At 23.2% G+C, this 21,037-nt stretch overlaps 1 protein-coding gene across 1 annotated transcript in view; it reads right to left on the reverse strand.

Annotated features, from left to right (window-relative positions):
• LOC117167580 (vacuolar fusion protein CCZ1 homolog) overlaps nucleotides 1–17,167 on the reverse strand; it is a 32,984-nt gene extending 15,817 nt beyond the window's left edge. Inside the window, exons 1-5 of the mRNA XM_033352627.1 lie at nucleotides 16,918–17,167; nucleotides 16,603–16,700; nucleotides 9,809–9,902; nucleotides 6,912–7,127; nucleotides 2,101–2,276 (exon numbers count right to left, since the gene is read on the reverse strand). Of these exons, the coding sequence (XP_033208518.1) occupies nucleotides 2,101–2,276; nucleotides 6,912–7,127; nucleotides 9,809–9,902; nucleotides 16,603–16,700; nucleotides 16,918–16,989 (656 nt within the window). The 5' untranslated portion in view covers nucleotides 16,990–17,167. The remainder of the gene's footprint in view (nucleotides 1–2,100; nucleotides 2,277–6,911; nucleotides 7,128–9,808; nucleotides 9,903–16,602; nucleotides 16,701–16,917) is intronic.
• Nucleotides 17,168–21,037: the final 3,870 nt, after the last annotated feature.

Raw genomic sequence — 21,037 nt, forward strand, 5'->3', positions numbered from 1 at the left:
AAAAATAATTAATTTTGAACCAAACTGATAAATTTTTAACTAAAATGATGAATCTTCAAGTGGAATAGAACATTAATTTCTACCCAAAGGGCGAATTTTCAACTAAAATTGTAATTTTAAAACATATAATAAATAGTTAAATCATAGTTAAAAAAAATAATGTTCAGCCAGAGATAAATTTTTTACTAAAATGGTGAATTTTCAACTAGAATAGTTTATTTCAAACCAAAAAAGACAATTTTTGAACAAGATACATGAATTTTAACCTAGATGCTTGAATTTTTAACTAAAAAAAAAAGAGAAACAATTTTGAACAAAAATAAAATATTTAAACTTTCGTTCAAAAAAAATGAATTAAAAAAAAAGTCCGCCGATTTGCAACAAAATAGTAGAACTCAGTAAAATAAAGCTAGTTTTACAAATACAGAATCATCACTACTGAATTTTATATTACAATTTTTTTAAATTAAGAATTCTCTTGAAAAAAAGAATCCCTGAAATTTCCAATTTTTTTCCGAGTGAATTTTACAAATTTGTAGAAGAAAAGTCTGTTCAAGTTCGATTTCTACAGTCTAAAAAATAATCAGTTGAATTATTATCTTTTTCAATTATAATATTATATGTTTTACAATGTGTAATTTGAAAATGTTCAAAAATTTTCAATTTTAGATTTTTACTTTGAAGCGCGAATTTTTAATTTGGAATTTTTTTAAATGCAGTCTTAAAGACTGATAAATATTTACTGTGGCGAATAGCCACAGCCTAGGTTAAAACAAAATTTAGATTTTGCAGATTTCAAACAAAAAATGTAGAAGCTTTTTAAGAATTGTGAAAGGCTTCAAAAGAATAAAAACATTGTCTTAAGATTCCTAACACAATTGAAAATGATTTTTTATTTGAAATAATTATTTGGAGAGAATATTTAAAAAGATTTCTAAAATTGTCAAAAAAGAATCTGGAATATTTAAAGATGATTATTTAAAATTTTCAGGAGTTTCTAAATATTGTAGAAAAAAATCGATAAATATCTTTTAAAATAAATCGAATTTAAAAACTCCCTTACAACCGTACAGATTATTTTTTGACAATTTTGGTAATCTTCAAAAATCTTTTAAAATATTCTCTTGGATTAATTTTTCAACATGAAAAAACAATTTAAATTTTCCTAGGAATCTTAAGAAATTTTTTTTGTTATTTTCACGTTTTTCACAATTCTTAAAATCTTCTAAATTTTTATTTGAAATGTGCAAAAATCTACATTTGGTTTTAAGTTAGACTGTGGATAAATTTTTTAATTAATTTTGAATCTTTTTAAAACATAAAATGTCTGAAATTTTTTTCTACAAATAATAAGCAGGATTTTCTACAAATTATAGGAAAAATTCTATTCATTTGAAAATATGTCTACAAGTTCTGAAAAAAATTTCAAAAAAAAAAAATTTCAAATTTGCACAAATTTAAAACAACTTCCAAATTTCTTAAAAATTTTGAATAAAATTTTAAAGATTTTCAAGAATGTTTCAACTATTTAAAATGAAAATAATATAACATCTAATTTAAGAAGTGCTCAGTTAAAAAAATTTAATTTTTCAATTTTTAATTATTGTAGTCTAAAATTGCTTAAAATAATATAATTATGAAAATTTTGAAGCTCATTAATTGATTATTTAATGATAACGTGGATGTATACTTTTGGAACTGAATTTGAACCTTTTAACACTATATAATTTTAAAAATTTTTAATTTTGAATATAACATTTGCGAATTTAAAAGACGTTCAAACATCAATTTTAAATAATATAAAAATCGAGAGTCCCCCTTTGAGTGCTTTAAGTTGTACTTTATTTTTATTACTTCAAATGGAAAATCGTTCAACTTTAGAGTTAAAATTTTCTAATTATATTGATCGCGAAAAATGTTTGTAAACCGGGAAAACCCCAAAGATTTTTTTCTTCGAAACCCTCGTTTACTAAAAAAATATGCCACTATATTGCTACTATTTTTTTTAATTTATGCCACTATTGACAATATTTTTATCCACTAAGTGAGTCCGAGCCCTGAATCTGTAGAAAAAGGCTAATTAAAAAAAAGACTACTTACCAGACAAGTTGATTATTGTACAAAAAGGCGGTATATTTCACTAAAGGAAAAGTGGCTTCCAGCAAGTTCATAAAGCACTGAACTCTCAGGAATGTTGTTTTGTCCAAAGGGAGGAATTGCAGTCCTTGTAAAATGTCGAGGATATCGCCGTTGCTAAGTTTTAGTGAAAGTAAATACTGAAAAGAGAACGCTTCCTCAAATTCCATTTTTTTCTCTTCAGATTTGGTACTTTAACAAGCATTGTTACTGCTCAGGGGCCATATTTAAATTACGTAACAGCTCAAATTTTCTCCTGAAGGTTATCTTTTTAGTTATAAATTTTATTAATTGGTTGAATATTTAACAATTTTATTAAAAATACATCCATTTTCATTGCAAATTAAACTGTGTTCTTAAAAATTCGTCTTTTTGGGTTTAAAATTCAACTTTTTTTATGGAACATTAACCATTTGTTTAAAATAAGAAGTTTTATTTTCAACAAATGAATTTTTAATAAAATAGATACATTTTCAGCTAAACATTTGAATTTAGAACTAAGAAAGATCAGTTTTCAATTTAAAAAAAATAAAATAAAAAAATGGAACTGTATAACTTAGTTTAAAAAATTAATTTTGCACACAAAAAAACATCAATTTTCAACTAAAAAAGATGAATTTTCAATCAAAAAATGAAGAGTTAAATTTTCAATTCAAGAAATTAACATTTCAACAAAGAGATGAATTTTTAAATAAAATGATGGAATATTCAATTAGAATAGTTACACTTTAAGTTGCAATTTTTTTTAAAACAACTTTTTTTTTTAATCATTTACACTTTCAAACAAAGTGATAAATTTTCAAATTGAATGATGAATCTTTAACTGGAATAGTTGAATTTTAAATAAAAAATACCAATTTGCAACTAAAATGTTGAATCTTTAACTAAAATAATTGAATTTTCAATTCAAACGGTGAATTTTTAATAAAATTATGGAATATTCAACTGTAATCGTAATATCTTCAGTTAAAAAAAATGTTAAAAACAAAAATTTCCAACAAAATAGATCATTTTTCAACCAGGGATATTTTCTTTCAAAAAATGTCTCCTGGAGATTATCTTTTTAGTTACAAATTTTAATATTTGGTTGAATATTTAACAATTTTCTTAAAAGGACATCCTTTTTAATTGCAAATTAAACTGTTTTGTTGAAAATTCTTCTTTTTGGGTTATAAATTCAGCTTTTTTCGTAGAAAATTAATGATTTATTGCTGAAAAAATAACTGAATTATTTTTTGGATTAAGACTAGTTTTTCTGAAATTTTTTTTTTTCATAAAAAATTTCATATTTTTCAGTATAAATACTGAATCTTTCCTGGAAAAAAGTGCAACTGTTTTTTGGAACATTAAACTATTTTCTAGTAAATTTACTTTTTTTCATTCCTTTTTTTGTATTGAGAAGTTAATTGAAATCTTTTCAAATGGAAATTCAACCCTTTTCTTGAAAATTTGTATTTTCGATTTAAATATTCACTATTCACCGGTTTTACTGGAATTTTCATTTTTCTTGGGAGAGTTTAACTTTCAACCAAGTAGTTTTATTTCCAACCAAAAAGATAAATTTCAAACTAAAATTATTATAACTTAACTGGAATAATTTAATTTTATACCAAAAATATGGATTTTCAACTAAAATGATAAATTTTTTACTAAAAAAGTTGAATTTTTAACCAAAAAGATTAATTTCTAATGAAAAAAAAAATTTAACAAAATACATAAATTGTCAACAAAAAAATGAAATTTCAATTTAAAAAATTAATATTTTAATTTCCAGTTCAAGAAATTAATGTTTTAATAGGTTTAAAAAGTTAAAACAGACCTAAAAATGTGTTGAAAATGCTTATAATTTCACTAAAACCGGGATTTGAAAGCTGTCAGCTGAATACTTTGTTAGTCAATGGAGCCACTGCATAACGTTTTTCTGATTGATTCAGCATTTTCTCAAGGTCACAGAGTTATTTCAATATATTTTTAGTTACATTTTTTTAAATATTTTTTTTCACAGAAGTGAATTATTCAACCAGGGATTTTTTTTCCCAAAACTTTAACCTGAAGAGTATCTTTCTATTTATAAATTTTATTATTTTATAGAATATTTAACAATATTCTTAAAGATGCATCTTTTTTAATGGCAAATTAAACTGCTTTGTTAATAATTCATCTTTTTCAGTATAAATATTGCATCTTTCTTGGAAAAAAATGCAACTGTTTTTTGGAAAATTAAACTATTTCCTAGAAAATTTACTTTTTTTAATTCCTTTTTTTTCTCATATTGAGAAGTCAATTGAAATCTATTTGGATAAAAATTCAACACTTTTCTTGTAAAATTTGTCCTTTTTATTTCAAAATTCACCTGTTTTACTAGAATTTTCATTTTTCTGGAACAAAAATGCAACTGTTTGGTTAAAAATTTAACAGTGTTGTTATAAAGTCATACTTTTTGGTTAAAAATTCGACTATTTAGCAGAAAATTAACTTATTGTTTACAAAATTGAAATTTTCTTCGTAGGGAAATTTAAATAAAAATTTTTCTTATGTTTTTTTTAATTCATCTGTTTTAGAAAAAATTTCATTTTTCTTAAATAAGAATGCAACTGTTCGGTTAAAAATTCAACAACTTTGTTCAAAAGTCCTACTTTTTGGTCGGAAATTCCAATATTTTGTTGAAAATTGAACTATTTCGATGAAAGTTCAACTTAAAAAAAAATTTGCCGTTTTTTATTACATATTCATCTGCTTTAGTACAAATATCATCTTTCTTCGATAAAATAAAAAATGTAACTATTTGATAGAGAATTCTACTATTTGGTTAAATCGTCATCATTTTTGGTGGAAAAAAATCGTATTTTTGAATTTAAAATTTAATTTTTTTCGCAGAAACTTATCTTTTGTTAAAGATTCATATTTTGATCTTGAAAAGTCAACTGAAATCTTTTTTGGATGAAAATTCAACTATTTTATATATTTTTTAAATTAAAATTCATCTGTTTTTACAGAAATTTCATATTTTTTGATTAAAAATGCAACTATTTGTTGGACTATTTTGTTAAGTTTTCATCATATTTGGTTGAAAAAATTCGTGTTTTTTTAATTAAATATTCAATTTTTTTCGTAGGAATTTATTTTTTGTTAAAAAATTCATATTTTGAACGTGAAAAGTCAACTGGAATCTTGTGTGGATGAAAATTGAAGTATTTAAAAATTTTTTTAAAAATAAATTCATCTGTTTTAACAGCAATTAGATCTTTGATGGATAAAAATGTAACTATTTATTAGAGAATTCAACACTTTTGTTAAAAAATCATTCTTTTTTATTACAAATTCGTCTTTTTGGATTAAAAATTCATATGTTGATCGTGAAAAGTCAACTGAAATCTTTTTAACAGGTAATTCAAGTTTTTTTCGAAATTGATCTTTTTTATTTGAAAATTCATCTATTTTGGTATAAATATCTCATTTTTGAAATGAAAATACAACTTGGTAAATAAAAATTATTTTAGCCTTTTTTTTTTGTTTGTTTGTTTAAAATTAAGTTTTTAACTAAAAATTTAATTTTTCCATTTTTTTAAAGATTGATCTTTTTTAAATGAAAATTCTCCTTTTTTAGTAAAAAATCGTTTCCTTGGTTTAAAAATTCATGTTTGCTGGGTAAACATGAATCAGTTTCATGTAAAATTAATTCTTTTGCTAAAAAGGCATATTTTGGATTAAAAATCCAGTTGTTTTTAGAGAAAAATCGTCTTTTGGATGGAAGATTTAACAATTTCGATAACATTTTATTTCCTTTTTGAGAGCAAAATCTTTGCTTGTTGAAAATTCGTCTTTTTTGTTTTAGAATCCTTTTTTGTTTTTTTTGTATAAATTTAATATCTTTTGATTGAAATATAAAATTTGACACTTTTTTGTTGGGAGTTTATCTTTTTGGATTGAAAACTCAACTATTCTTTTTAAAATTTAATTATTTTGTTGAAAATTCAAGTATTTTGTTAAAAAATCATCTTTTATAGTAGAAAAGACATGTTTTTTTAAATACATTAAGAGGGGGGGGGGGGTACAAATATTTTGTTACGGTTTTTTAAAGCGGGTCTTAGAGAGGATTTATAATCCGTTGCGTAATTTAAGTACAGCCCCTCACTCAAATAACTTATTCTAAAATGGGACTGTTGCATATTTTCAAATATTCTTTTGTTCCTAGTGAAATTAAAAGGGCAGTAAAAAATTAATATCATTACTAGGGAAAAATAAACAAATAAAAAGTTTAAATATATTTGTAACACTTCAAAAATATTTTAAATTTTTTGCGGGAAAATCAAGCATCCTGATTGGACCAGCGTTGGAAGTAAGCACCAATCTGATTATCGCAGTTGTTGGGGGAATTAATATGGCCGCTATTTGAATAAACATAACCTATTTTCGCACTTTAAAAAAATTTTAAATGGGTTTAAAACGTAGAAAAGAAGGACCTGAAAGGGTGTTGAAAGTGTTTTAAAATTTCACTAAAACCGGGATTTAAAAACTGTCCGCTGGATACTTTGTTAATCAATGGAGCCACTGCATACAGTTATTCTGATTGGTTCAGCGGTTTTTCAAGGTCACCGAGTTGTTTTAATAGCTTTTTCGTTACATTTTTCAAATATTTTTTTCCCAGAAGTGAATTATTCAACTTTTTTTTAAATGTACTGAAAGTTCTATAATTTTATGCAGTATTTAAAAATGTATTTAAAATTTATGCAACAAACCCATTGTAATATAGAAAAATTAATTTATAAACAAACCCTTGAGTAGAAATGATCGAGCTTGTGTTTCAAAAGGATCACAGAGCCACAATCGGGATCGCTAAGAATTGTTTCGAAGGAACCCATAAAGAGACGGAAAATTGTGTAGGTTTGTTTGAGAATCGCTTGGCAAACGCTACTTGACACCTCGTCGTATTGGTATTCTGGATACTCGTTTCCGTCTTTTTCTTTCATTATGAAAGGCACGCCGACTATCTAATTTATAAACAATTAAAATTCGATTTTGTCTTTACTATTATTTAATATCGGGCCTCACAGTCTCTATGGGATAAAATAGAGGGACCAAAAGGTACTTTTTTCGGTAAACGAATTCGATGAAATTCATAAAAATTCTATGTGAGTTAAAAAAAAATCAAATAAATCGAGAAACCAATGTCAAAATATTTTTAAAAAACTTCACTTAATTCAGAAAATTTGAAATGAGCTTACAAAAATTTAATAGAATTAAAAAGAATTTGATAAAATGCCTAAGATTTCAATGTAAGATACAAGACTTCAGGATAAATCAAACGAAAACGTTCGAATTTTTTTTAATCATTTGAATTGAGTAAATTCAAAAATTTTAATAAATTATAAAAATCCAAGAGAATTCCAAAGAATTTAAGAGAATTCAGCGTGAATTCCAAAAAATAATTTAAAATCTCTTCAAATCTTTGAAACTAGTAATTTATAACCAAAAAGTGACTAATGACTGCAAAGAATTGAAAATAATTCAAATGAATTGGAAATAATTGATAAACTTCCATTGATTTTAGTACAATTTGAGTGAAATTAGAGGAATTTAAGGAAAATAAGAATTCGATGAAATTAATAAAAATTTATGGTAAATTGAAAACAATATAAAAATATGAAAAACTTAATTGAATTCATCCAATTTCAAATAAGCTTAGAAAAATGTACGGGAATTCAAAAGAATTTGATGAAATTCGTAAGAATTCAAATAACTGAAAATAAAAATGTTAAAAAACTTTCGAATTGAATAGAACTGAAAAAAAATTACAAGAATTCAAATAAATTGAAAAAATCCCCGAGAACTAGAAAATTTAAGAGATTTCAGCGTGAATTCCAAAAAATAATTTTAAATATTGAAATCCCCGACTAATTTCTGAGGGAAAAAGTGACTATTGACTACAAAAAATGTAAAATAATTCAAATTATTTAAAAATAATTTTAAAACATTTTTAAAATAACATTAATTGTAGTCAAATTTGAGTGAATTTAGAAGAATTTAAGGGAAATGAGAAGAATTTGATGAAATTCATAAAAATTCCAAGTGAATTAAAAAAAAAAAGAATTCAAAACAACGTAAAAATATGAAAAAATTAACTGAATTCAGCAAATTTCAAATAAGCTTAGAAAAATGTAAGGGAATTCAAAAGAATTTGATGAAATTTCTAAGGCTTCAATTTGAAGTCATAAATAGTTTATAATGAATCAAATAAAATATTTTCAAAAAGGTTAAAAATCTTTTGAATTGAGTAGAACTGAGTAAATTTAAAAGAATTCAAATAATTTTTTTTTTAATTCCCGAGAATTCTAAAGAATTTAGGAGATTTCTGCGTGATTTCCAAAAAATTATTTAAAATATTGAAATCCCCTACTAATTTCTGACCAAAAAAGTGACTATTGAATACAAAAAATTTTAAACAATTCAAATTATTTGAAAATAATTGTTAAAAAATTTTAAAATAATATTAATTGCAGTAAAATTCGGCGAATTGTAAATACGCTTAGAAAAATGTACGGGAATTAAAAAGAATTTGATGAGATTCCTAAGAATTCAATGTGAGGTTATAAATAATTCAGAATCAATCAAATAAAAACTTTTCAAAAATATTTAAAATCTTTTGAATTCAATAGAAATAAGTAAATTAAAAAAAATCAAATAAATGTTTTAAAAATTCCCAAGAATTCGAAAGAGTTTAAGAGATTTCAGCATGAATTCACAAAAATAATTTCAAATCTCTTCAAATCTTTGAAACCCTATTAATTTCTGAATAAAAAACAGTGACTAATGGCTATAAAAATTCAAAATAATTTAAATGAATTGGAAATAATTTAGAGAATTGAAAAAATAACATTCATTTTAGTAAAATTTGAGTCAATTTAAACGAATTTAAGGAAAATGAGAAGAATTCAATGAGATTCATAAAAAATCAAGCTGAAATTAAAAAGCAATGAATTGAATTAAAAATAATTCAAACATACAAAAAAATGTATTAAATAGAGTAGGTTTGAAATGTGTTTAGAAAAATTAAAAATAATTCAAAATAATTTGATAAAATACCTAAGAATTTAAGGTGAGTTTTACAGGCTTGAAGATGAATGAAACAAAAACTTTTTTTTTAATCCATTGAATTCATTAGAATTGAGTGAATTTAGAAGAATTAAACAGAATACAGGATGAAATATCTCAAATCTTTTGAATAAATTCTTTAAAATAAACTCAAATATTATAAAATCCCGTAAAATTCTAGGATGATATTTACCAAAATATTATAAATATTATTATAAAATTATAAAATCTAATCGATACTGTAAAATCGTTTCATATCTTCCGAAATTCCAGAAAGTTCTTTATCCTAAAATATTTCAAACGCTTTGAAATCCCTTCAAACTAAAATAATAAATACAAAATTCCTTACAATATTTCAAATTAAAAGTTCTTCCAAATGTCTTAAAAGTTGCAAAAAAATACCCTAAAAGTAAAAAAAAAATCCCTTCAAATTATTGAAATCTATTAAAAATTTTAAGTTACATTATGAGCTGCAAATAAGGCACCAGAGGGACTAAACCTTGAAAATAGGGTCGAACTGTGAGGTCTGTTATATACATTTCTATTATTTAAAAAAAAAAATTACAAATCATTTACACACCATCACCATCCAAAATTCTGGCTCGGCTTGATAGTAAACCTGCCGGGTTTTTTGTGTGTGACAATAGTCACATCCTTGTCCGGGATTGAAGGATCTTTAATTAAAAATAATAAATATTATATGCTTGGAATTTTTTTAAGCAGAGCTTTTTATTATTAGATTATTTTTAACAATGATTTATACAGTTATACATATTTTTGTAGATTTTGAAAAAGAAATATTATTTACTTAGTCATATTTTAAATGACCAATTTTATCTGTAATTGGAATTTTTAAATTCAAGTTCACAAAACTTGAAAATGTTGCATTTTAAGTATGTATTCAAAACTAAACTGAAAATTAAAATATAATTTTAAATTAAAAATATTCATTTAACAATTTCAAATGTAAAGCCCTGAAAATGGAATGATTTCAAATTTTGTTAAAAAGTTTTGAAATTTATTAAGTTTATTTTAATTAATTAAAACAAATTTAAGTTTTTAATTATGTCGCTTAAAATAATTAATTTTCAAATTATGCGGTATAATGAAAAAAACGAAATTAATAGCAAAATTTACCATTTACGATTTTAAAACTTTTTAAACTATTGACGCTTTAATTTCAAACATTTAAATTTAAAAATATCCAATTTTTAAACCATATTTTTTTAAAATATTTCCACTTAAAATTTCGTTCCTTTATTTAGCACTTCATTTCGAATTATTATTTAATCTTGGCGTCTGTGATAGTAACATAAAAATACTCCTCACTTTGCAATTATTCAGTTCGGGTTTTAACTTATACATTTAATTTTATGATATTGATATTGTTTAAATAATATCTCACTTTGAAATTCTTTTTAATTATATAATGAAAATTTTAATTCTATAACTTTTTAAAAATTAAGACTCTCGATTTAAATGTTTTAATACTTAAATTTAATATTTCGTTCAATTTAAATAATTTATTTTATATTTGATACATTTTCAAATTGTAGACATTTAACTTTGAAATTATTTAATTAGTAAAGTTTTAATTTTGAATCACTCAGTTGCAACCATAATTTATGTGATATCAAAAGACTAAAAATAAAACAGTATTTTTTTGGTGGTTAATTTCAAACAATAAGATTCCTATTGAGTCACAATCACAGTAAATAAATAAAATTTTCGTTTGCCGTTTAATATTTGAACGCCAATAAACTGAAAATCTTTTCGATTCAAATTTTGAAACATTTAAATTAAATTTTTTTGAATTATTGAGTTCTAGCACATAATTTCTGTGAAATCACAACTTTATTCAAATTTAAATTTGAAACTATAACTGGGTATCTGGAATTTTTTTTAGATATAAACTTCTTTCCATACCATAAAAAACTTCAATAAGAAAAACTTTACGGAACCCTCGGAAATTAAAAAAATATATAAAATCATCATTTAAAAAAAAATCATCATCAAGATTACCAAGTTTCAACAATTTTGAATAACCTTAGCACTTTATACCGAAATTGGGTATTTTTAATAATAAATTATTTGATTTTACAGATAAAAAATTTGAAGAATTTAACAATTTATTTATTTTACAATTCGGTTATTTCATAATGCCTTAATTTATATTGTCGGTCATTTTTATTGCTAATTTGTGATTTTTTATTCATTTTTTCGTTCTTTTTTATTAGTCTCGGATATTCAAACACTTTTAAACATAGTGATAAAAAACTAATTTTTTTATATTGTCGTTTTACAATATAATGCTACTTTATAATAAATTTCTCAAATTAATCGAAATTTTTTTCTGAAGTGTTATAATAAATCGATGTTAAAATTAAATCTTGAGAATTGAGAACAAGAAAATAAGTATTATCAGTTGGTTTCTAAATTTTTAGAAATATATTTTTTCAAATGACTCTTGAGAAAATAAAAAAAAAGATTTTTTAATATTTCAGACGTATCAGAAAATATTATAGAAGGTTTTAAAGATTTTTTAAAAATTTTATTCCAGCCTTTTTAAAAGATTTTTGAAATTTTAGATGTTTTAAAAGTTGGAAGGAATCAAGAAATATTTGATAAATTTTCGAAAATTTTTCCCAGTTTTCAAATATTTCTAATCTATTTAAAACGTCTTTAATTCCTGAAAATATTTTTAACCGGCTCGTATTTTGCTAAAAAAATCTTAAATATTCAAAAATTTTAAAAAGTGCTTTATAATATTCAAAATTTTCCCAGGAATTTTAAGAAAATTTGTTTATTCTCTTGAAAACTTTCGAAATTATTTTAAAGCTCCTAAAGTTTAATTATTAGTTTAAAATTAATTTTGAATATCTTCAATTCTACTAAATTTTGTCTTTAATTTACTCGATTTTTTGTTTGTTTTTATTTTGTGAAAGTTTATTTTTTTAATTAAAAAATTATTTAGAATTTTCACACGATCATAAAGAAATTTCTTTTTTTTCTTGCATTTTTTATTTACACTCCAAAATTTTAAAAATTGCCTTAAAATCTTTGAGATTCTTCGTATACAATTTTTGAAATTTTTAAAAATCTTTTTTAGTAATCTCTGAAAATTCATTTTTCGAAATAAAAAATCATTTTAATTTTTCCTTGGAACCTGAAAAAATGTCTTCCATTTTCGTGAAACTTGATAAAAATCGTAAAAAATCTTTACAAGTTTTAATTATTTTTGAATCGCTTCAAAACTTTTGAATATCTCTTAGACTTACTCAATTTTTTCTAAAATTATGCAATATGGCAAAATTTCACTTTAAAATCTTTCAAACACTTTTTAAAAATTTTAGGAATTAATTCAAAATGTTTTGTGATATTTTTTTCGATTTTCTCTTCAAATTCTTTACAAAACAATCATTAAAAAAGTTTCTATGAATTATAAGAATTTTTTTCACACCCTGACAAAATTCAGTTTACCTAAAAAATTGGTAAATCTTGAAAAATGTTTAAAAACACATTTTAAAATTTTTAAATCTTTAAAATTTTTCTTTTAAAATAAAACCGAAACCATTTCTCCTCAGATCTTTCATAATCATTAAAAACAAATATGAGTTAAAAAGCTTCTAAAACTTTTATTCAGGGGAAGAAAAGCTCTTAAGATTCATGGGAAATTTTTAAATGATTTTTTTAAAGGAATTTCAAGAGAAAATTGAAAAATGACCACAAAACTATTTAAATTATTTCCTAAAATGTTTAAAAGATTTTAAAGGTAAATTGTACAATTTTAACATATCTCATATTTTTAGAAAAAACGTTAGTTTTGGATTTTGTAAAGTTTGACGAAAATGATACATTTTTTCAGGTTCCTAGGAAAAATTAAAATAATTTTTTATTTCGAAAAATTAATTTTAATAGATTATTTCAAAAGATTTCAAACATTTTCAAAGAAGAGTCTGAATGATTTTAAGAGAATTTTTGTAATTTTCGCAGAATAAATAAGAAATACAGGAAAAAATTATATACATAATTTTTAGGGATTGGAAGGTTTAGAAGGTTTGACAAGTTTAAAAAGTTTAAAAAATAATTTTTTATTTGGAAAAATGAACCTTAAGAGAAAATTAAAAAACGTTTTTAAACATATCAAACGATTTCTTAACATTTTTAAAAAGAGTTTAGAATATTTTAAAGCAAAATGTTTGAATTTGTTAATATTGTAAAATAAAAACAAATAAAAAATCAAGTAAATTCAATAGATATTTAGTAGAATTGAAGAGATTCAATATGAAATATTGAAAAAATTGCGAAAGTTTTCAAGAGAATAAACAAATTTTGTTTAAAGTTCTAGGAAAATTTAGAATATTCTAAGGTTACTTTTAAAAAAAAATTTTAATGATATATGACAATTTTCATAAAAATTCGAGTCAGTTAAATATATTTTCAGGAATTTAAGACGTTTTAAATATATTAGAAACATATGAAAACTGGTAAACATTTTTGAAATTTTTTCCAACATTTCTTGATTTCTTCCTAACTTTTATAAGTCATAAACATCTTCCAAAGAGACTCGAATTTTTCAGAATATTTGGTAAAATACTACAAAATAAATAAATTTATTTCAAATCTTCTATATTATTTTTTCAGGCACGTCTGAAATACACAAAATCTTTTTTAAAATTTTCTCAAGAATATTATGAAAATTATGTCTACATAAATTTAAAAACAAACTGCCTAATACTGATTTTTTTGTTCTCAATTCTCAGAATTTAATTTCAACAAAAAAATGAATAACAAAAACAAAAATTAGCGAGAAAAAATGTCAAAAATATAAATTAACTAATTATAAATCAACCGAATCATAAAATAAATGATTTATTAAATTCCTATAAATATTTCTAGTCTTGAATTTAAATTTTCCGAAAGTATTTGATAAATTATTAATTAACGATTAATTTAATTTTTAGCCTTATTTATCGTTTCATAAATAGCTCATAAATTAATAATAAATTAACTATGTTCAGCAGTTCTAAATTTCAAGTATTTAAATATTTTTGGGAGTTTAATAAATCGTTTATTTTATAAGTCGGTCTCGAAGTCCGTGAATTTTAGTTTCGGATATTTTTTAATTCGGGATTTTATTTTTTACCAATTAAAAATATTTTTTGTTCATTCATTTGTGTATTCGTAACTTTTTTAATTACTATTATTATTTTTAGTATTCTTGATCGGAAATTGACAATTTTATTTAAAAATCGTTGGATTTCAAAGAAAACGGTTTTTTTTTAAACAATTTTATGTTACATTGGTGTTTTGGATTTAAAAAATTTGTTATTTTCAAACAAACAAAAATTGAAATTTGAAGAAAATTAAAAATCTTATAACAATTTTGGATTTTGTTAGTATTTTTCATCGGAAACATTTTTAACCAGAAGTCGGTACTTTTGGAGAAAAAAAATTAGATTTAGAGAAAATATTAAAGCTTTTGTACAATTATAGATTAAGCTGCCCGTTATTATTAATTTTAAAAATTTTTTACCATTTTCGAACAATTTTAAGTTATGTTTGTGTGTTTCCCCTGAAATTGGTATTTCTTAACAAAAATAAATAAATTTAAGTTCAATTTTGTCGGAAAAATTAAAATTAAATTAAAAATTGAATTTTCTGCAGTTAAACATTTTTTTAATTAAAAATGAAGACAATTTTTAATTACATTTTTGACGGTAGTAAATTTAACTTGTAATTTTGTTCAGTTTTGAAAAGTTTAAAATTTAAATTTTGAAAATTCAACTCTCGAAAAATCAAAATTGCATTTTGAATTATTGAAACCTACAGAAAAAAGTAAATTTTGTATTGGAAATAAATACCAAAAATGTACTTTTAGATTTTAATTCAATAAATAAATATTTAATCTATAAAAACAATTGGAAAAAATCGATTTTTTTAGAAAATAGGTAGAAACTGGAAAATAATGTTTTAGTAAATTAGTAATAATCCAATGGACTGTTAGTGGGAAATAATAAATTATTATTAATTATGATTAAAATAAATTAAAAAAAATTTCATATTTAAAAAAATATATGGATATTATTGATATTCCAAAACTACAAAGTTTTTTTATAGGTTCCTTGAAAACTAATGTTTTGGTACATTTTATTCAGGTTCATCAATATTAGGTGAATCGAGTAGAAACTCAACACAATTTAAAAAAATTAAATTTAAACTTAATTTAATTTTTTTTAATTTTTAACTTATTTGTTTTTAATTTTAACAATATAAATTTTGCAATTTCTTATACAATAAAAATGAATAATTAACTTTTTTTTTAATTATTTAAAGACTTTATTATTGTTTTTCGCTATTTTCTCTTAGAATACAGTTAGAAAGTCGCCGTTTTTCTGAATTCTTCAACTTTTCGGTTAGAGTCGGAAAATAATCAATTAAATATAACAGGAATAATTTTTTTAATAATCTATTATTTATAACAATATCCTCTTAGAATAATGCTAAAAAGTTGCAATTATCTCTTTTAAAGTTTCCTATTTTTGTCCAATTTTCTATTAGAGTGAGATAGTAGTTAATTCAATTTAACGAATATAATTATTTAAACAATTTATTTTTATTACAATTCTCTTTAAATAATGTTAGAAGGTTGCAGTTTTTTCCTGAATTTTCCCACTTTTTGTCAACTTTTTATTTATTGGGGAAATAATTAATGAAAGTTAACAAATGTTCCAATAATTTATTATTTATTTAACTTTCTTCTACAGTTATGCCAAATAGTTGCGGCTTTTACATAAATTTTCAATTTTGCTTTAGCTTTTTAGTCATGAAAAAATAATAACTGAATATAGAATAATTTTTAAGCAATTTTTCTCTTTTATAAATAAATTTTCCTGAAATAAAACAGATATTTTACATATTTTTCAATTTTTAAAAATTAAATTCTAAATTTTTCCCTATAAATTGTTTAATTAATTATTTTTGTTAATTTGCATTAATAATGCGAAATAAAGTAGACAAAAGTGGAAAATTTAAGAGAAAATACCGCAACTTACTTGCATTACTACACGAAAAAATAGTTATAAACAATTAGTTTTATTAAATTTTAGTAATTATTACTAAACTTTATGTCAAAAGTAGACAAAAATTTGAAAATTTCAGAAAAAAACCTTAACTTAATAACATTATTCAAAGAAAATATTTAAAATTATTTTCTTTTTGAGAATAGATCGTATGCAATGAAAAAAGTGTGTATTAAACAATATACAATTATCATTTTTCACATTTTTCATTTAAAAAAATTATGTGTACCTCTTCAATAAAATATTTTCCATGAAAATGTTAAATTTCTAAAATTAAATTAAAAGTACTCACTCTGTAAATTTAATGATTGCTTCGCTAAGTCCTATGTTTTTAATCTGAGTATCGATATCTGTTTTTGGCGGATGATAATATAAAATCTTATTTTTTTCCTGCAAAAAAAATCTATAGTCAAAAAAGAATAAAAGGTGAAAAAAAAAATAAAAACAAAACACTCTCCCGTTTAGGTTGATTATACCAGTTCTTTTTTTTGTCAGCATATCAAAAACTGCGGGGGAAAAAGCATTAATTGTCCGAATTATTGATAAAAGTCAATTTCCAGGCTAATTTAGGCAAACGAACTGTTTACAAAAGTATTTCTGAGCTTACCTCTCCTTCCTTTTCCGCGTAAGTGCTATTAAAGACATAAAAATGCTGTAAAGTCACTTCAGACTCTGACATTTTTTAGGTTAGTCTTTAAGAAGAGTAAAGAACAAATTTGACATCTGTGTGGCGAAGGAATTAACCGTTTATTCCTGATATTTCATGCGATAAAGGCCGTTTTCCTGTCGATTTTGACAGGTTTCTCCCACGAGTTTGTGGAGGTTAGGAAAATCGCCAGTTCGAAACACAAATGTCAGAAATAGAGTTCCTGAGTCGGTTATATTACTTTGAGAACGGTTACGAGAGTGAGAATATTACCGAGAATATAACCGAGAAATAAATTCTCTGAGAACTTATGAAAATCTCAGAATTTATTATAATTAATAGAAAATTGCATTTTTTCGGTAACTTTTCGTTTGAAAATTCAACCCTTTTTTTATGAAAATGCCACTTTAAAAAAAAAATTTTTTTTTATTACAAATTCATCTTTTTTAGTAAAAAATTGATATTTTTTGGTTAAAAAACGAAAAAAATGGATAAACACTTGGTAGGGAATTTAACTATTGTTTGTTAAAAATTCATCTTTTTTGTTGAAAAAATTCCTCTTTTTGAATTGAAAATTCAATTTTTTTCATAGAAACTTCTTTTTTGTTACAATAATTCAATTCTTGATGTTACTGAGTTAAATGGAATCTTTTTTGGATGAAATTTCAACTTTTTTTGTAATAAAAATTTTTTCTGCCTTAAGATAAATTCTATTTTTTTATAAAAATGCAACCATTTGCCAGAGAATTCAACAATTCTGTTAAAAAGTCAACCTGTTTGACTAAAAATTCATTTTTTGTATGAAAATGCAACTTTTGATAAAAAATTTGCTTTTTTTGTTTGTAAAAAAATTATTTTGTAGTTTGAAATTTCCTATTTTTACGTAAAAATGCATTAGTTTCGTGGAAAATAATTTTTTGTTGAACTGTCATATTTTTTGTTTGAAAATGATTTTTTGTAAAGAAAATTTGTCTTCTGATTTGAAGGTTCAATAATTTAGATAAACTTTTATTTATTTTCTGAGTGAAAAATATTTATTTGTTGGAAATTCGTCTTTTTGTTAAAATTTTTTTTTCTTTTGTTGTATAAATTTCATTCATTTTTGAAAAAATATTTAAACTATGACCATTTTTAGTTAGCAATTCGAGTTTTTGTGTTGAATATTCAACTATGTATTATGTTAAAAATTCAATTATTTTGTTGAAAATTCCAGTATTTTGTTAAAGAGTTATCTTTTAAAATAGAAAAAACTTCTGTTTTTGTTTGAAATAAATTTAAACATTTGAAAATTTTTAATTTGTATGTAAAACACTGTTTAATTCCGCTTATAAAATATTCTATGGTGAAAACATCATAAGATTAAAATGCTGGTGTTTGAATACTTATTATTTAAAATGAAAAATTAGTCAAAGAAAAATCAGAGAATTTTGAAAATATCACGCGTCCAAGTTTTCCGGGAGTGGGGTCTTTTTATTCTACATCGTGGTATATATATATTAAGTAATTTGAGGCAATTGAATTTTGAGGTTAAAGTTTCAGTCTAGCATTGTTAAGTAATTATTGAGCTACTGCTTTGCATATTTTAAATTCCTGAATATGTCTGAGCTAGAAAATAATTTACATTCAGTGGCTGATATAACCTGAACAATAAAAATATTGTTAAAAATCATTAATTCTTTTTAATTCTCCTAAATTCTGTTATATTCTCGGAAACGTTTGAAAATTCAAATTAGTGTTACCGTTATTACCAGATTTTACGTAACACCACCAATTTACCGGTAATTACAAGTAATCGCGGTAATAAGCGGTAATTCTTTAATTTCTTAGGGTACCTTTTCACGGAGAAATATCTTTGACGGAGACCTATTTTGAATTAATCGTGAAATTAATATTTTTCGAAGGATTAATTTCTATCTGCTTTGTTGGTTTATGGAAAATTTGATTGGTCGAGAACCTAGATACGAACTCGATGTGTGAAATTAATAAATGGAACCTTCTGTTTACTTATTTTGTAACTTTCTATGCGTAAAATATGCATAATATGTAATAATAAAAAGAAACGCATTAAGTTTAGAGAGCAGCAGACGACAAAACTCTTGAAAGTTGAAACTGTGAGATTTTAGGCGGGTAATTCAAATTGCTATTGGGGAAATTTAGGTTAACTACTGAATGAATAAGCCAAAAACTTATGTTTTCGTTAATAAATAAGTGCTATGAACTAATATTTTTTACCTTTTTAAAAAATTTTCAAGCTTTATCGATAAACATTGCATCTGATTTATATACACACGTGTATCCATCATGATATAAAATTATCGGTTTAAGTATTGACTTTCAAAATTGAAGAATTATTATGAGGAAAAAATGACAAATAAAACTTTTCTTTCCATGTACATGTATTTAATTAACAGGTAAATAGTTATATAATTAAATTATACTTGTTAAGAAAATTTTAGTGTAAGAATGTGTTTAACAACATGAAAATCGTAAATGCGCATCATTTGAAGCATTTTCGTCTGAATTTTGTATAAAGTGTGAAGTATAGAACATTCTATACAACAAAGGGCAGTTCTACCCAAGTCGGGCAGTTCTAAAGTGAAATGGGCAGTTCCAGAAGTCAAAATGGGTAGTTCTAACATTTTGCTTCCATTCACATTACAAAATTATAGATAAAAATAAAAGTTAGAAAGAAATTTATATTATTTTTATTCATAAATCGCATCTAAATAGATATTAAAATACTAAAACATAGTGTTATTTCACAAAAACCAATATTTTTATATGCTTGTTCGTACATAATTTTATTTTACATTGCTTTTTTACGCATAAGTATTAAAGCTGTTCGAAAATATCTAAAATGAACGATAATCGGTATTAATTTCCGTATAAGCACCTACATTATTGGCAGAAAAGTGATCAACCAAAAATATGAGAAAAGTGTTCAGTACCACAAATCTGGGAAAGCAAAGACCTTTTTTTAGGCATTTGCTTACTGTCAAGTCAGGCAGTTTTAAATTTTGCCCTGGTATAAAAGTTATTTTGTAAATATTATTTATATGCAGTTAGAAGTAAAATAGTTAAATAGTGTGCAACCTGTAAAAAACAGCTTTTGATTAAAAGCTTTATTGCAACTTGTGTCCAAAAGGTTAATTTTCTGTATTTTTAATAATGTTTTATAAAAATAGTTTATAGCAAATGTGTAGATCTTTTTTTATTGAACACCTTTTATCTTTTCATTTTTTGTTTTGACTTTTGTGACGTTTTTAAAAAAATGTCATTCTTTTTATTTTTAATCTTACTTTTTACGATTAAAACAAAAACTACGTGTCCTATCAAAAAACGATGGGTAATAAATTTGCGGTTTTTTATTCAGGAGTACAAATTTTACTTTTTTCTTTCGTAGCTTGAGTAGTTTCTTTTTTGGGTGGACAATGTTTGTTCATTCATCTTTCTCGTATTTTGCACAGTTTACCGCAAAATGAAATTTTGGACTCTTCATTATTTATTGTGCAATGCAAATTTTCATTTATGATTTTCGAAGCGAATTTGAAAAGATCCCGTTAAAATTTTGTCGACAGGGATGGGTAAGTAAAATACCCTAGGTAATTTACGTGTTTTTTTACTGTTAAGTACTAGGTACTAGTGTATATTTTATTAGATACCATTTTTTTCGAAATTGAATATAAAATCATATGAACACCTTTTCAGCTATTAAATATTAAATTAATAAATATTTCAGAATAATAATAGTAACAAAAACATAAATACAACTGTGAAAAATAATGACAAATTATGACGGCTTTTAGGGTTAGAATAATTTACCAGTATTTCTAAAAAATATATTTAAAAAGATTTCAATTACAAATATTGAAATAAACAAATGTAACAATATTTCAAAATATTTAGATACTTATGACCCAGATGGCACTTACAAGCAACATTCTTAAATATTATCTTGCAAAAAGAAAACATTGCGCTCCATTTTTATTATTATTATTACACCATTAAGCCATTTCCCTTTCGGGGTAGGCGTGACTCACTCGGCAGGGGAAAGGAGTAGTGTGTGGATGGGATAGAGATT

The sequence above is a fragment of the Belonocnema kinseyi genome, chromosome 1 (genome assembly GCF_010883055.1).
Source record: "Belonocnema kinseyi isolate 2016_QV_RU_SX_M_011 chromosome 1, B_treatae_v1, whole genome shotgun sequence".
NCBI lineage: Eukaryota > Metazoa > Arthropoda > Insecta > Hymenoptera > Cynipidae > Belonocnema > Belonocnema kinseyi.